This window comes from Tauraco erythrolophus, chromosome 5, assembly GCF_009769465.1.
Source record: "Tauraco erythrolophus isolate bTauEry1 chromosome 5, bTauEry1.pri, whole genome shotgun sequence".
Taxonomy (NCBI): Eukaryota; Metazoa; Chordata; class Aves; order Musophagiformes; family Musophagidae; genus Tauraco; species Tauraco erythrolophus.
In genome coordinates this window covers 29,835,880-29,854,729 of record NC_141469.1, presented here as the reverse complement: position 1 = coordinate 29,854,729, position 18,850 = coordinate 29,835,880, and the positions used below count along the sequence as shown (strand labels likewise).

Below are 18,850 nucleotides of genomic sequence, written 5' to 3'. Positions count from 1 at the left end.
TGGTTGGATAAAACTGGCAATTACTTCTGGATTTATGTTATAAAAAAGAAAGTGTCTTTACAAGTATCTGAATGGTAATGTAGTTAAGCTAGCCCCATTTAAGTGATTTTTAAAACTCATTTACTCTACAGGGTACAAACCCGTAAACAAATGAGAAAAATTAAAGAACACAGTATTCCAGCATCCCACTTATCCATCCCAAACTCAGCATATCAAAAGGGGAGCTCTAAATGAACATGAAACATGTAAAATTATCCTTACTATTCTTTGTCTAAACTGGTCAAATTAAAACCTTTAATTATAAAAGGTAAACTGCAGAATTAGTACATAATTTTGAGAATAAACCCTGTGCACAATTTTAAGTCTCAGAGAGGCTTGCTTTCAACTCCATAACTTACAGTAGTGCCATTGTTTAAATTACTATGGTTAAGATTGTTTCAGCATTTCCAAAATAAAAACACTATTTTCAAGGGAGCATAAACAACACAGAAATTTGCTCCAGATTGAGATTTATCATTAAAAGTTTAGGCCAAAAACTGAGGAAGTTTTTGTCAAAGCTTTGTCAAAATTAGACACTTCCTTACACATGCCACTATTTTTTTTTTTGTTTTTGTATGTTACAAATTCATTCAAGTAATGAGTCACTAAAATTCTAGCCAAGAATGCTTAACCCTGACAAATGCTCACCTGATCACTAAGAATAATTCTACTGAACAGAAGACTTTCCATACATTTTCATACCCTTCATCTGCCATTCAGTTTCACAAAAGATGTGCAGATGAACGCCTCAAAGGCCAGAGAACTGGTTTCCTTTGTAAAAATAAATATGAACGGCTACTGTACTACAGATGTGCTACACTTACTGACTTCTCAGTAGACTAAGATGCCCTACCACTAATGCCATTGGAGGCTCCTAATACCAGTTTCGTAAGAGTACTGTTACACTTCCATGTATAAAATGAAGGAAAATGTACAGTATAGTTCACTCTTAAATTTAAAGCATGCTTTACAGAACCCCCATTTTGTTGATGTGCATTTTATGTACATCATGAAAGCACTGATAAAAACCTTAGTTTTTCAAAACTTCCATATGGGTACTTATGACTTCGTTACTTTGTGCAAAAACATTCAGATTTTGTAAATCAGAATTAAGGACAAAAAGGAGAGGATAATGCACAACTCTCATGCAAGAAGTAAAACTTCATGAAAAAAGGCCATTAAATCTCCTCCTATCCAAAATGATTGTAACAAAAGCCTGCAGGTAAACTGAGAATAGCAGAAGGAAAGTGTACAGTTAGTGTCTGCTTTTTTGAATAATTACATAGACATTTTCACTGTCATTCACTAAATATTTTACTAAGCAGCAGCATACATAGCTAGAAGTACCCTAGGCTGGTGAAGGCAGGAACCAGACTAAGAGATAATTCATAAAAGAAACCGCAAAGCAATGATTCTACGATACCTGACCCTTCTGTGGGCAGAAGCAGGAACACTGCTATACGCGTTTAGAGTTTCCAAATTACTTAATATTTACACACACCAGATTCCTTGTAACTAGTTCTGATAAACAGATCAGATAGAGGACGACAGTTTTAAAATGCACATTACTAAGTCAGTGTTATTAGCGGTAGGTATCTTATGTGAATAATTAATCTAATTTATTTATTTATTTTCCTGTTCATACTCACATCTGTATCACAGCATCAAAGATACCAGAACCTCCTCTGCATGAACTATACTGCAACCACCTTTCATTCTACTTGTGATAATGTAGGCTAATTGTAGTGTACAAATGCTGGTGGGACAGTAAAGAAGTAACTTTAGGGACAGTCAATACAAGGACTTCATAGCAGGAATTAATTACAATAAGTAAACTTAATTATTCCATGGATCTAGCGTATTACAGTGAATTCAAATCAATTAGACAAGTTTAAAAAGGGTCCAAAAACTTCTCCTAGAATATAAGACAAATATTCAATGACTAATCTGTTAGAGCAAGAAGTGCAAAAACCAGTTTTGGCCCTTTCTTTTGCAAAGGTAACAACATTTCTCTAAGAATTGTCTTTGTCCCTTGCTAATAAGCTAATGAGCTTATTAGCCAGCTGAAAATTCAATTTATTTTTTTACATAGAACGCTAAACAAGTTGTCTGAATACCCACAATACCGAGGCACTAAAATAACCGGCCTACCAAACAAACTGACGTCTACAAATATGACCTCCGCAATTCCTTTAAAAAATAAATCCACTACCTTTCCTTATATTAGGCTGTTTCATTTAATCACTGTATCACTAAAGTCCTGAGATGAGGTCTGCGATGCTCACACTACAGCATGGTACTGTAATAATGAATCTGAAAACACCTGTGAGGTAAGCTTTTCACACAAGGAAAACCCATGAAGTTCACTGTTGTACGAGCATGACTAAATAAGCCTATGCTTAAGCATCTACAAGATTTGGGCTGCATCCATATACATACTTTCAGTGACCTATGCAAGGAAAATTCTCTTTCTCACAAGTAAGCTAAAGTAAAAAGGAGCCCATGATTTGCGCAATAGATATACTGCAATTTATTTTATTTTTTAAAATTTATTTTATTTTTTTTATAAAAAAAAATTTACTGCAGTCTCCTAACTCAAGAAATGGGTGAGCATGCCACTATAAAATGTTCTATAGGCTTCCAGTTCTTGAAAAGTAGTTTTTCTGTTTTGCTTTACTTCTTTCCTCCCTCCCCCTACTTTGGTCTAAATTAAGTATTGACTAAAGATTTTTTTTTTTTCCACATTCTTGTATATATCTCTGAACTCCAATTCAGGAGGAAAGAAAAAGAACTACAAAGCATGACAACATGGAAAGGTCATGCCTCTGCACATTCCTTTGGGAAACAGATTTTCTCAGTATACATTTTCACCACAGTTGCTACTTAGTCCTATCTCCATCCTCAAAACCAAATAAAAAACACCCCACAGCGATAAGCTCACACGTATCTCTGAATATTTACAACAGTTTGGTTTGATATATAAACATTACTTTTTTAATCCTGAAAACGGAAATGCTGACAAACTTAACTACAGCAATGTGATCGGTGCTGCTATAAATCAACCCAAACAAACCAACGACATAATTACCTTCCGATTATTCTGTTTATCCATCCTGAGTCTTTTCCTAGGTGCTTCCTGAACTTCAAAATCTTCTGTAGGTTCCTTTGTCCTCTTTTTTTGGTTTCTTTTATTTCCATGTAAGTTACCTTGGGATGGGGGATGGGGGAAACTTACATGAAAAATAATCTAAAACCCACTTTCAAATTATTTTGAACTGATCTAGTTATTTAAGTTACTTTTCTTTCAGTCATTATTTTTAAAACATGATTAAACATTAAAACAGTTTGATGACCTCTTAATGCTTAAGGTCTGGTTTCTGGTGCTGAAGACTAACTCTGGAACACATCCAAATCAACTGCTTCATACTAAAGTTATTTTAGAAAGGTAAGTCTACCTGTATAAGCACTAGTTTAAGATCTGAATATCACTGCCCAACATTTGTTTCATATTGTCAGACTGCACATGATTGACCTATACAGCTTTTAACTCTCCTGCCACTTAGTAACAGTGTCTTATCACTGAAATGAATTTTTAAATCTCCTCCTTAAGTCTCCTTTAAGTTCTCCAAATGATACAGATGAAGATAGTGACGACATCTATCAAGGGACATCTGGAAAAGACAAGATATCACCAACTGTACAGATTAATTCTGGTATGGCAGTTCCAGGCTCTCTCACACAAGCTTACTTATATTGTACAGGAGACTGTAAGATCCCCATCCTTTGTGAAAGAAAATCCTAAGAACAGAATCAGGTTGGTCATTTTAAACCAACAGACTTATTCACATATCTAGATGACTGATCACTGTAAAGTTCAAGCAGCTGTTAAATTACAAAAGGTCACTGACTAACCTACATACCCCTTTTCCACAGGTTTAGCTATTGTTTGCACTTGCTCTACCTATCAAAAAGACAGATGAATGTTTAGGAAGGTCTGTTTCATCAGGATGAAATGACAACATTATTACACTCTCCAGTGCCTCTAGTTTACGAAGCTACAGAGTATTATTAGCATGAAGATTGCAAGCTCCAGGGGCACAAACACATTAACTGAAAATTGCCCTACAGCTACCAGCATTCTATTCCAGTGGGAACAAATAGCTGTAAGTATTAAAAAGAGAGCAACTTGAAAATATGGATAATTTTCAAATTAATGTTCTCATCTGAACAATCTAGGACATGTTCTATTATCAGACTCTGAATCCACAAAGCAGACTGAAATGGCTCCAGGAGAACCTGCTACTTACAAAAAGCCAGCAAAAGAAATCCCACAATATTCTTCCAAGTTTAAGATATGAGGATTTGGGTACGGGAACGATTGAACTGACATGTTTTCATCTGTAGATAACTATAAATGTACACAATATATGTACTAGAAACACCTGGTACAGGTACAATTTCAATTACATTTCTTGCAATATGACACTGAGGAAGGTGAACAAAATTCAGCACTACAGTGTTTAGATATTTAATTTGGGATCCATTAAAATTCTAACGTCAAGGAAGACAACATCTGAGATAAAATAAAGAGATTATGATACGTGGGCGATTACATAAAAAAATACACTCAATAGCTACTTATAACGATGAACTATTTGCACACAACACAAATTTCAATTACTTCTGGATCTTGATCTCCTTTTAGGTGAGTCTTGAAACACTTTACGTTTGGCCTCTCCAATATTCTTCAATGATGAACCTTGAGAGATACAGAATGTGGTTTTTTTTTTTTAAACTGATATCCAAATGTTTGACACTTAAATTTTAAAGTTAAAAACTTTTCAGTTTTCCACAAAATGATGTTATTTCACACACACACAGATAGTTAACAAAACTGACTGCCATTTTTATACAAGTTTTTCCAAGTCTCACAAACTTTCAAACACTCCCTCATTCTTGTCATTGCCCAAAGCAGCACCTGTTTGTTTCTAATACTTCCATAATAAGACTTCCTACAGTGCTGTAAAACTATTCAAATTTGAAAAATGATAGCTAGATAAATTTGATAAAGTTCATGCAAATGCCAAACTACCTTCCTCCTTCTTTCTCAAATAAGTGACTCCAAAACCCCTCAAATATTTTGCAAAATAATTGAGAACGTTTATCAAAACCAAACGCTAGACAACAGCAACAAAAAAATAAAAGGAGAAAAAAAAAACTATTTGCAATCTTTTACAATGTCCTAAAATCTTTGAGTAGCACAATAAAACGCCAAATGGATGAAAGTTTCAGAATAAAGTTTGGAATACTTCTTCCTGAGTTGACGATGATATGAGGTAATATATTTTCGGTATATATGAAGAAAAGGTGTAGCACTAATTAAACTTTTTGAACCATTTCCTAACTATTCTATAAAAAAAAAAAAAAAACACACTCAAATTTTACTAATAGCAACACTTGTGTCTTCCCTTCCCACCATCCACTCGTAACACGCAGTGGATGCAATGGCAGCTGCTTATGGGCAGAAGAAGAATGAGAAATCGGCAATCTCTAAACAGTAGAAGGTTTACATATAACAACTTTTCAGAACAATGAGCAAGAAATGTAGACTTCATGGGTTGCGTTTATTGTAACCATTGGCATTCCTTTGCTATTGGCACAAACACCAAGAATTAAAACTGGAAAACAGTGAAAACCGTTTTCCCTACAGGTCTCAAATATGTGCTTAGTTTACCACCACTATGTATATCAAATTTAGTTAGAGTACACTAGCACAGTTTTACGTTTACCAGAGTCTTCTTCAGATTTGGGAGAGGTCACTATGGCAAACTTTGTGTTATAGCGAGCTTTCTGTTTTTCACTAAGCATGTTCCACTGCGATTCGAGCAATTCTTCAATCTCCTCACTTGAAGCATCTGGATGTTCAGCAACCACCTATACATGCAGAAATAGGGTTGTATTAAAAAAGGTGACCATTGAAAAGAGTGGCGTACATACTTCTACTGCTCTGGAAAACTGGATACAAACAAGTTATCTAACATTTCTGCTTTAGACAGAACTAGATTAAAACATTCTGTATCCAGTTTTTCTTTGAATACCATTTCTCTCTCAAAAAAGAAAAAAAATCTATTAGCAGATTCAGAAGTAGTAAGAATCATTATGGAAGTATCTATTTGCCTTTCAACGTTCAAAAAAATGGAGTGAGTGTAAATCTTGTCTTGTGGCCACTCATAAAAATTTCTATTATTTCTTGACGAAGTTAAATCTATAGCACAAAAGACAGACAAGCAATACTGGAATATATGCTTGCCTACAAAGACATCCATCAATTCATAGGAAAACTCATTCTACATAGAACTCATTACACCTATCTTAGCAGAGAGATTTACACGAACTAGCATCTGATGCAACATTTTCCTATATTAATTCACCCTTTTATACTATGTATATGAACATTAGGAACTCAAAAAGCTGTGCATCTTTTCTTAATAATAAGAGCATGACACATAATAGCCATCAGCAAGGAATTTAGGAGAGTTTCTAGACGCTTATTCAACAAACAGAAAATCCAGTATTAAAAACAAAGAAAAAATCCTCCCAGACACCTTCAGTACTCCCATACTTCTACTTAAGGAAAACCAGATTCGATTAATCATAGAAGTCAAAAAGCTCTAAGAGTGTACGATCTACAGAAATGAAACAGTAGCTTTAAAAACAAACCCTCCCATGTCATCACCTAGGATCCTCCAAAATCCTATTAGTGGAGTGATGCAACCAACACCCCAAAATCATGGAGCGAAATAAAAACTATGCCAACAAAGCCAAGCATTCAAACAGTAACATCATTCAACAGAAAACAAATACAAATTTTCTGTGATAAGTGGAAATGATTAAACTTAATTTCTTAGAACTCAGTGTCTTAAAATTGCATTTCCTGTTGTCAAACAAGATGCAAGTGTGACTGAAGCTTCTCCAGGGGTTACAATAGTTGCACTACCTTCCTTCCACTGGGATTATTCAGTGCCCGGTAGGGAAATTCATACTGTGATTTTTCCGTTAGTAAAGCACTAGGAGTTCTCTTGCTTCTATATGGCATAATCCATTTGCATAAAGCTTATAGAATACAACTACTTTTGGAGGCCTCTACTCAAAGTTTGATTAAAATCCAACAATGTCCAAAAAGTTACTGAGTGGAGAACAAAGACAGACCCACAAGGTACCTCTCCCACAAATGTCACTTGTTTAGGTAAAGAAATTAGCATCAATTTTGATCATTGCTGCTAAGCGTATATTTCTTTGTGCACGTAACTAGCTTTGTTCGCACAAATGAGATACAAGTCAACATCACCTCCAGTCCCACCAAAATATGAATAAAATCAACTTTCAACTGATTCGGAGTGCTGTGAAATGACAGGCAAAAGACACCCATGGTTCTTAATGGTTAACGGATCCTTAAAAGGCGGTCTCCAAGGAAACTGCCAAGCAGTCTTCTCCAAAGTCTTCATACTGTAATACCCAATCTTGGCATACATATGGAATGAAAACTCCTCGATGTTCATGAAAATCATACACTTCTCCCAGGTACTTATTCTAAGTCTACGCTACAGAACACATAGAAGATCTTTTCTTAGATCTGGGAATTAATATCACTATAGATGTGGAAAACATGGCAATTAGACCAGACACATCCTAGCTCATCCAAGCAAAGCGTATTATTACTTTCACTCTTACTTGTCTTGATGTTCAACAACTCCTTACGCATGCAGAAATGTTCAATTGTAAACCCTACTAAGTGAAATGATTTCTTAATTTCGCTCAAAATAGACTCAAGGCCCAAATCAATGAATGAATATAAACAGTATAGCTGTCTGCCTCTCACTGAACGATACCTCTATCTCAAGTCAGACACTCCGTTCTAATGATTACTATAGTTAATATTTCACAGAGAAAGTGCATAAGAATGCCAACAGTACAAAATATATATTTACTCCTTTGGTAACAGCACAAAATACTTAATGTGTCACTACAACCATGAAAGTGCTACAAGCTTTCAATGCCTCCCTCAGGGAAGGATGCCTCTTAAATCATTAAAAACACTTTCCTGCAGTTCATGTAGTCTTCCAGCAGCCATCATTAATTTCTAAAAAGTTCAACTATTTCTCACCCTCCTATCCCCAGAAAAAGTAACATTAAAAGTAGTAACTAATAAAACCAAACCGATATATGAATCCTACTACCATGTAAACCTGGACTCCAAGCAAGACACAGCAGAAATGGCTCTACTTTTAAGAGAGCTTGTGAATATTAGAGGCCCCAAAAGAGAAGAATTCAGTCATTCCTTTCCATTCTTTCCCAAGTCTGGGAGCCAAAGATGGATCCATAGTTTTCCTTTCTTGTAAGTTTCTACGCGCAAAGGCTAAACAATGCAACCAATACAAGTAGCTGTAGGTTGCATTGTTTAGCCTTTGCGTGTAGAAACCTACAAAAGAGGTCTGTATTTTAGCCAACATTATCGCTTCTTATAAAGCATCCAAACATCTACAACAGCAACAAAACAAACTCTTGGATGGAAAGCAAACCATGCAAGTTGAACCAGATAAGCCTAATGGAAGGAGAAACTCCCAATACTACTTTGGATGCAACCTCCACCTTCCACCGTAGGCATGCAACTGCCGTTTTCAAAGTGACATGACAGGCTGGAAGTATAAACTAAACTCAGGTTCTGTGTAAGAAGCATGAATATCTAAAATGGTGTTTCCCATTTTTCCAGTTAACTTCAAATCAAGAGAAAGAAAAGACAGACTCTACCTCCCTGATCGGTTAGAGGGACTGTTATCTGCAGTTTTCATAACCTAGTTCTGTTCTGTGCACAGTGCTTCTGCACCTATTAGAATGCATCACACAATCAGGTGGACTTGGGTTTTCATGACTGATCTTATTAAAAGGTATTCTAGGCAGAAATTGTAAGATGTCCTCTCTCTAAATATATGTACTATTTTGAAACTTTCTTCCTTCTACTTAAAACTCTGTGCAATATTAGCCACTATCATCAGTGTGATTTTCAAGCTCATGCAAGTTTTTCAGTTTCACGAAACAACAGTGAAGACAAAGCAATTCCTCAATGTCAAATATTGTAATAGTCTTCATATTTTCCAACTATTTATTTGAGATTTACAGTATAACCATAGTAGGGAATGAAGCCTGATAACTAGCAGAGAATAGAGATATAACATCGGAGACTTGGCATGCCTCTTCTGTGGTAAGATACGTTTGTCTAAGAGTCCATAAAACCAGACACAATAATCTCATTTCTTCCAGAGAATTAATTTTATGACCCTCAATATTGCACAAGACTTATTGCTACCTACCTTAAAGGACAAGGAAATTCCCCCTTGTCATTGTACAAGACACAAAGTTACTTATAGAAGAACTGGAAATAGAACTCGGGTCTCTAAAACATGAGACAGCTGATTTACCCATACAGCTTTTCATAATGAGTATGTCAAAATCTGTATTTAATAGTCTGGCTACAAACCCCTTTCCTTTCTGGAGTCAGCAAACTGAACTGCCAATGCTTTTCTCAATTAAACAAAGTGACTAAAGGTGTATGTAACACTGTGTTCACTTGTATTCTCAATATTAGCTTAAGTTGCAATGATCTGTAAAGATTCTAAGTTGAACCACTACTAATTGACTTCCATGCAACAGAATCTGTTTTTCAGTTTTTCTTTATAATGTAAGTTTGTATCTATTAATGTTTTCTAATACAAACATCCTATAAAGAAGTCAACCATTCATCACTAACTTTCTGGTCCTTCTGTCGGTGTTTTGGAATAGTACAACTACATCAAAATACGAGAACTCATGCTTCTTCCAGTGCATGGAATTGTACTGCAAAAGGAGCAGAGGGTTGTAAGGAAGAAAAACAATGGCGATGATCTTAAAGCAATGAGCTAGAACAGCAGTACTGCTTTTATATCTCTAACAGTCTTCCTTAGAAATGTTGATATTAAGGTATTTATTTATTCTACTTTGTCTTTAAGTGTAATCCTCTCAAGAGGACCTAGTTTCTGTCCCAGCAGACTGCACACTAACAGTGATTTTCACAAGCTTTGTTAACTAGCTTCTTTTGAAGCTCAGCAAAAGATTCTAGGTGGGTAAATGGAGTTTTTCAATCGTTCAAAGACGAGGGAATAAACAGAAGGAACCGAGCCACATCTTCAAAAAGAATGTACAAGCTAACTACAAGTAGATTGTCATAAAAAGCACAACCGTTACATTTGCCTGAGCATATGTACGCATATCTACAATATTTTACATACATTAAAAAAAAATATGGCTAATACAAAAGACTACTAGATTATGTAGGAAGATACTAAGATGACTTACACTTAAAGTACAATGGCATTATCACTATCTTGTTTATATTGCTCATCTACATTCCTTTCTAGACTAAGTTTTGATTGCAGGCATACCAAGTCAAGGTCAGAGTATCATGGATTCTACCGTAACAGCTAGTTTTTGTCAACTGAAGTAAAGAAGGTTCTTTAAGTATAGAAATGAGAAGAGGCAATCAACAACAATAACAGCTAAAGGAGACTAACCTCATCTCTGTGCTTCTGACAAAAGACCAAAAACTGAGATACTGCATCGCCCTTTCTGCTTCGTGGAGTAGATGCTGGAGTTTTCTTTCTATTGAGAGGGGAGCCTATCCCTCTTTTGGATTCTGCCTGTTCGGATGACTTCTGAGGAGTAATATTCTTAGTCCCTGACAGACTGCTTTCTTGCGTATCATCAGTGGCAGAAAATTTTGATGTCCTTCTCCTCCTCTTGTTAGGAATGCCAGATTCCTTCACCGATTTCAGATTCTGAGTAGTTTCTTCGTTTGAGTAAGATGACTCATCTATCTCCTCTAACGGTTCCACAGCAATGCCAACTTCCTTTGCCACTCGAGGATTAAGATGAGGTCTGTCCCTAACATAGATGAAAGTATACTTGGCCTTCCGTTCTTCCACTGTCATGCCTACTGCTTCACTCGCTTGTTTAACACCCATCTCCCACTGTGGCCGCAGCTTCCCTGAAACAGGCTTTAACATCTGCAAGATAAGACAACAGTGTGAGAAATTTGCCCTCATTTGATTTCAAAATGTCAACATTAATACAAAGCAATTCCGAGACTAAGAGTAATGTGTAATTGTAATTCAGGCATTCAAATGTAATTGTATTTGATAGTACTGATACCATGCATAAATCAATGACAAAGAAGAGTACTGATTTTTAATAAGTAACAAACAGTGGTAAATCATCCCATTTTTTGCATCTATAAGTATAATATAAGACTACAAGCCTGTGTAAAACAAACTGTCTTTAAAGCTTTCCAAAATATCTATTTGTATCTGTACATACCTGTAACAGTAAAATAAAAAGCTGCAAATCTTGTCTGACTCAATAGCCTCTTACCTTTATTTTCTCTGCTTTAGTGAGGGCTTGTTTTGCACTTTCCTGGCACAATTGTTCAAACTGGTCTTTTTCTTTGAAGGGCACAAGGCTCTTCTCAAATATCCAGGCTCGCTCTGGGGCATCTCCAAAAAACTGAACATGATATTGGCGAAAACTCTTTTTCTGTCCTGAAAATTAAAAATGAATTAAAAATTTTATTTTTCTGTCCTGAAAATAAAAATGAGTTATATCTTAAAATTAAGATATAACTTAGGTTGTTCTCTGCACTTGCTGTCTTGAAAGCTTTCGTAAGCTGCTGTATTTGCCATGAAAAACGCACAGTACAACTGGTTAACCTTTCAAAAGCCCACCTAACCATCCTGAAAGTCCCTGAGCTATAATCTATGAAGTCGGACACAAAAGCTCAATAGTTTAATTCTAAACAAGAATATGCTTTGCTAAATTAAGGTTACAATCATCTGTCAGTGCTTTCCATGTATATTAACTTATGTGTAGGCCTGGATGTTTCTGAAAATGCTACATTTGAAAAAGTTTCCAAAGCTTGGATAGCCTGTGCACTCAGTCTCATCTCTGATTAGCCTCAGCTTTATCTCCTAATATGCCTGAATAGAAACACATACTTCAGCTAGTTTTGACACTTGCAATCACAACTTCATCTTAACCAAGCTTTTAAGGAATTAAAGCAAGAAATGAAAAGATCTGGGTGGTGGAAGGGAGAGTGGGAAGATAAGAGAACAATTCTGAAAACTAGACAAGAAATAATCATTCTTCTAAGATTCTAAAGAGGTATACTGGCTCACTGTAGTTAAGATACAGGCATACAACCTTTCCCTTCTAAATATCTCAGCTATTCTACAGTCAAGGGGGAAGACAAGACTTTCAAAATTCACAAAAGAGTTCACAATTAACAACAAACTTCTAAAAGGCAGTGGTAAGAAAATCAAACTTAAGATGTCCTCTAGCATCTCTATTAAAACTTGCAGATTTGTCGTCTAAGTGCTCAAATTAGGGTCTCATTTAAAAATAGAGAAGGTTTTAACTATGATGACCTACACTTCTGTTTGTAATTTCAATCCTGCTACAAAAGGATCAGTTACGCCCCTCCTACAGTATCTATAGTTCTTCAAGGTGTCACCACATTAGTAGGTCTAACATGTAGCCTGAGAGGAAATCAGGTAAAGATGTCTACCCAGTAAGAACAATTAACAGTCATAGTTCTCCGTTATAGATGTCTTCACACTACATCTAGATTTTGCCAGGTTATCCATACACTGCACGTCTTCTACTTTAATCAGAAATAGTTCTAGTTGATTGCTTCACACACTATTATTACTGGGTTTTCTGAACTTAAAATGACTCATCTGAGAGCAGGTATGAGCATCTATAGAGGGATGGCATAGGGAAAGGTTTTGGGGCTGTATGCATCATGTATCCAACCCAGTAGTATAATACATGTTCCAGTAATGCAATACATGTTCCAGTAACGCAGAATCAGAGGCAATTCTCTTACACAGTAATTACTTTGTCCTCATCAAGACAATGTTGCTTGACTAGTGACTACTGAGCTCCAATGACCGAAATCTGTCTATGATGACATAAAGGATAATTTTTATATTTTACCAGGACGTCCTAGCTGCACACAGAGAGATGGCACAAACTATATTTACAACCACCTGTAAAGATCTGCCTCTGAGCAGCCAACAGCCCAATTCCAAGCCGACACAAACACTCTTCCTTTTACAATATAATGCTAGACAGCTGTAACTGCCTAATTAAGGAGTGTAAGAAATAGTGTCTACCACTCGAATCTTTGAACTTATTTGCCAATCTTCAGATACCTTCTGTGGGCTGAATTCGTATCAATGCTCCTGGATAAAATAATGGAGTTCAATTAAGGGTTGTTATATACAAAGACATCATTTAGGGCACACAGAATCCTGGAACCACTAGTTATTAAAAGCTTGGGAGAGCATTCTGGGGACCCACCACCATTACTTGTTTTTTTCTGTACCCTAGCATATGTGGTTGACCACAGTTAGAGACAGGATATGGAATGAGATGGAGCATTAGTCTGACTCAGTATCGGCCTTCTTACACGAAAGCATGCATCCTGCAAGTTGAAAGTTATAAACTTTTCTCAAGCCTAACCAGCTGGAATGATGAAATCAAATATTAGGGTCCAGAAATTCAGACTGTTTATAAACACTGTTGAACCTAATGAGAAATTAAATGAAATTAATGAGAACCTAGAAATGAGAAATAAAGAGACATAGCTGAGTACTTCTACAACTCCCAGACAAAAGAACTCTTCCGTTTGGAACAGGAGACTTTTGATAGTGCCTCAATAGTAAACAGTAGGTGGAAAATCATACAAGACCGGAAAAACACAATGATGGAAATATGCATATCAGTGTGCATTTCTCAGTTATGATGGCTGCCCAAACCCAGTTAAACTTCCTGAAGGAAAAGGCAGGCCCCAAGCCAACTCCAGAGCAAATATCTGAAATTACCCTCAGCCACATTACTTCAAAGAGATGCAAGTTTAATAGACCTAATAATCCAAAGACTAAAGTCACAGGGACTGTCTGATCAAGACTCTGAAAGACCGCTACAAGAAAAATTTGCCTGGGAGTCTATATTAACCATTCTAGCAATCGTATGAATGCTTGAAAGGGTTCTCAAGAAGCCATTTAGTTTAATACCAACATTAAGTCTAGCAATAATCCCAGAGATCCTCATTCAATTTGTTCTTCAAAACCTCCTATGAATGAGATCACACCATTTCTCCAGGCAATCCACCCCAATGCTTCACAATCTTTATCCCCTCCAAGCTCTTCTCAATATGTAGTCTAAATATTCATTGCTACTAAGCTCTCTTCTTCCCACAACAAGAAGAGTTTACGCCTTTTCCTATTTGCATGTAACTTAAATTATTTAATGCCAATTACTGGGCTCTTCTTTAGTTCCTCCTTGTCAGATTACACAGCCCCAGCTCCTTCAGTCTGCTTGTGCAGACTCCTAGATTTCTCTTCATGCTGTCCTCAGAACCTTCTCCATTTGGTCCAGGTTTCTTGACGAGATGGCCCAAATGGGATGAAATAAACAAAGTACTCCTGCTGAGGCCATGCTACCACTGGAAGAGCAAAGATCTACTTCATGCTTTTTATAAGCAGCACTATTAATTTATGTTAGTGTGACTTTGGTCTTTCTGGAGAAAACTACAATGGGTTATTATGACCCTCAGATTCCTTTCTGTGAAAATGAAGCTTTCCACTCATTTCCCAGCTTGATCATTTACCACTGTAAAAATCCAACACTTACTCCTACCGAACTGAATTTTTTTTCAGACCACACCTTCAAAGTGTCAAGATTATTCTGATTTCCAATCCTACATGTTTACAGTCCTTCCACATTAGAAATTTGTAATTCCTGTGTAAATTTTAGATGTGTATTCTAGTCTATTCCCATGTAAATTTTAGATGTGTATTCCAGTCTATTTTCCAAGTTCTCAATGCAACCTTTAAAAATTACATAAAAACTAAACCACAAAAACACTCCTTTTCCAGATTTGAAAATACATAGTTCAAAGTTACTGAAATCTCTAGCGACAAGTAAATGTCCTACTCTTTTCATACCAATGGAAACCAATACTTTTGCCTGATCTAATAAAATACATAGAAGTATTTAGACACAAAAATATCAAAACAAAGTTAGGTGCTCCTACTTTAGTTTGATATTCCTATTACTTCTTGCTTTTCTCCCTTAATCTGCAAGTCTTCTAAACTTTCAGTGCAGTTTGGTATAAATATAGCAAAAAATAGTTTACAGTGCTCAGTTGTGGAGTTAAAACTAGTGAGAGAGATGCAATGTGCAGCAAGAAGATTTCCTGTAAATACAACAGTAGCAAAAAGGCGGCTAAGGAATGCTAACACTGGGGCAGGAAACTGAGTGACAAAGGTTGCAGAAAACGCTGGGTTACGCTTTGCCTTCTCTCAGTGTTTTTTTTGTTTGTTTGTTTTTTAAACTGTAACATCTGCCCCCAAGCCTCTAGGTCCCTTAGTCTAGTGATAAAGGCTGCAAGACTGAGCCACTACCCACAGCATATTAAGAAAAAGTCAAAGCACACTTAATCAAATAGGACATCTATGAGATTATGGGACCAGATGGGATGCCTCAGAAGGAGCTGAACATGTTGGCCAATGTGACTGCAAGGGTGATCTCTCTAATTTTTAAAAGGTCACAGCCATCAAGGGAGATACCTGATGACTGGAAAAAGGCAAACATTGTAAATGTCGCACCCATCTTCAAGAAAAACAAGAATAATCTGGGGAACTACAAGCAAGGCTGACTAGCTTACTCTCAATGCCTGCAACTCTATGGGGCAAATTCTCCTAAAAGACATGTCCAAACACATGAAAGACAAGAAGGTGTCCGGAAAGAGCCAGCACAGACTCACCAAGGGTAAATTGTGTCTAATCTTTCTGATTCACACAGTGTAAATACAAAAAGGCAACAGACAGAGGTTGAAACAAAGGAAATCTCAACTAGGTAAGGGAAAAGTCATCTTGCCATAATGGCTGTCAGTCACGGGAACAAGTTGCCCAAAAAGGCTATAAAGCGTCCATCCTTGAAGATACTAAATATTTGACTAGGCAAGGTCCTGAGCAACGTGCTCCAACTTGAGAGACCATATGATATATAGAAGTTCTTTCCAACCTGTATTACTTTATCATTCTACAATCAGCACAGATAAGCCAGAAAAGTTTCAGGTATCAGAACAGAGAACAAAGCTGCAAATGAGACTAAGAAATCATACAGATTCCTACTTAAAAATTTCATTAACACTTGGTAGTCCCTGTCTTTAGAATCTACTAATGTTGTCTGTAGATAACTGTATTGATTCTATGAATCACGGAAAATTTTGATGCTTGAATTACAGATTGCTTCTAGTAAAGCATACTTGTCAGAAGTATTTCATTCCCATTAGTTTTGAATAAAATTTTTAGCACTATCACTTTTCCAAGCATAAAAACAATGGAAAGCACCACCAGATAATTTTTTTAATAAGACTCCATAGAGTTTCATAGACCACAATTTTTGTATCTTTCAGAGAATGTTCAGCATTAAAAAGAGATTGTGGAAAAAAATCTCCATCTGCTATATGCTCAGGAATAGAGTTTACATGATTTTAATATTCCCTTCACCACAAAGAGCTGATTCAGTTACTGATACAACTGAATAGATAAAATAAACAGAATTTACCCAAAATAATGGTTACGTATACCAGAAGAAATCTGGATGTTTGTAGCATCATTGACATACCTTTTAGTTTAGTGTAGGAATGGAGAACGGGATCAGCAGAAACCATACATGGCCACCACGGAAAACCAGACACTTTTGACCACACTAGATCTCCTATATTATACTTCAACAGATGGACTTTGTCTTCTTTGACGGTACTTTGAGTTGGATCTCTCTTAGCAGGAGCCTTGAAAGAGAAAAAAAAAAAAAACCACCATATTTCTTCAGATATCCACTAGGACTACTAAATAGCACACAAAAATAAACAACAAACTACAGTTCATAATCTGCTTAAACATTCTCATTACATGCAAAAACACAGAGTGCTAATAGAAGGAGGGAAATAAGAAATAGTTCACCAGAATAAAGAGCTATCATGTTTGCTAACAAACAATAATTATATTTCATGTGTAATAAAAACTTTAGCTCATAATTTTTGTTCTCTCACAGAAAAAAAATTCCAAGTTCCATTTATGTTTTTGGTTTTAGTTAGAAATATTACCAAGTAAGCTGTGGTTTGCCTTTATCTTTCAAGTAACTGCTGAGAGATCATCAGGAAGGCTTACTTTAATTTCAAACACATTAACTGAGCATTGGATGTGCAACCTCCCTCTGTACTTAATATTATTAATCAATTTAAGCGCTACACACACAAATGTGTTCTTAGATTTAAAAGAAAAAAAAAAAAAAAACCAAAAACCAACCTGGAAAAGACTGAAATACTGTCTTTATATCTGAATAAAAACTACATAAATAACCAGTTAAAAAACCCCAAACTCTGCATCTTTCAGCTGTCTTTTTACATACTGAGAATTTGTGACATGAACCCTTCCCCACACCCTTTTCCAAGATTTTTCTTCTGTTCCATTCTAGCAATAAAAGTTTGTGAAGGCACAGCTGGTGCTCTAAAGCTATTTTAGCTATTGGAAAACAATTACAGAACTATTTCCACTTCAAGGGATAGATTTAACTAAAAGGGTGTTTTGTGTTCCCCTACAATAGACAGACATTTTTACTACATCATAACAAAGTTCAGCAACACAGACATTTATTCACCAACTCAAACCATTTTATGAAGCTAGTTACATTTTGTCTTTTTGGCTTCATCTGTTCTATTTGATATAAATAATGAACGCCTTTATCTAGGTGAGCACTAACTCTGGATGTAAGAAAGCACAGAATGTGTCTCGTTACAGATATCCGTAAAAAAAACCCACATATTTTTAATCTGTTTTTCTGATTTTGTAGTACTAAATTTCTGTGCAGCACATTATATCGTTCATCTTATGTAGTACCAGCTCAACATACAGAAGGTGGACCAGAGCTTCAGGCTTTCAGTGGATTTAATGTTAGCGTTGGCGCAAAATTCTTTTTTAATTAATCAAAAGCAGCACGAGGAAAGAACAAACACTGCTAAGAAATTGGAAACCTAGAATGTGGAAACAAGTATCTGGAGCGTTATGTTGAATCAGAGTAGATCAGGTTACCTTGTACAGATTTTTAAATCCAGAGAATACTACCATAATTAACTACACATTATTTTCCAAACACAAACAACAAAAATCTTTGATGTGCTTGCAACAGCATAGAGGGTTTTTTGCAACTCAGTCATAGAGGTACATCCAGTCAAAAAACCTAAAGCTTAAATGTACTCAGAAACTGCTTTCCTCAAAGCTTTTAAAGCTATGCCTGGTAAACACACATGATGCTGGGTCATTTGATTGTTAGGGACAGTTACTTATCCAGTGATTCAGCTTTTCTGATGAATTCAGACTTGGTTCACGTGCCTCCAGCTGGAGCCATGCTCCCATGTCTCAAGGTTTTTGGCTCTCTAAGGATTCTGTAAGACTGTCAGAAAACCCCTCCCGCTGAGCTTGCCTCAAATCCAGCACTCTCAATAGACCTAAAAGATTCCAAGCAGATGTGAAAAATCAAATGCTCCTTCTAGCAGTTAAACATGACATGGAAGGCTATGCTTAAAAGCTAAAAATTAAGAAATACGTATGCCGAGAACAGATCTGGAAAAACTTCAGCATTTAAATGAAATAGG

General features: G+C 36.1%; 1 protein-coding gene across 2 annotated transcripts in view; it reads right to left on the bottom strand.

The window, feature by feature from the left end:
• Window positions 1–18,850, bottom strand: part of NSD2 (nuclear receptor binding SET domain protein 2) — a 59,489-nt gene that overhangs the window by 25,967 nt on the left and 14,672 nt on the right. Inside the window, exons 2-7 of one of the 2 annotated variants that reach the window (XM_086612559.1) lie at window positions 16,822–16,987; window positions 11,500–11,666; window positions 10,644–11,135; window positions 5,829–5,973; window positions 4,721–4,798; window positions 3,128–3,246 (exon numbers count right to left, since the gene is read on the bottom strand). In XM_086612559.1, the coding sequence (XP_086468685.1) occupies window positions 3,128–3,246; window positions 4,721–4,798; window positions 5,829–5,973; window positions 10,644–11,135; window positions 11,500–11,666; window positions 16,822–16,987 (1,167 nt within the window). The remainder of the gene's footprint in view (window positions 1–3,127; window positions 3,247–4,720; window positions 4,799–5,828; window positions 5,974–10,643; window positions 11,136–11,499; window positions 11,667–16,821; window positions 16,988–18,850) is intronic. The other variant, XM_009984048.2, reaches the window with a different exon arrangement.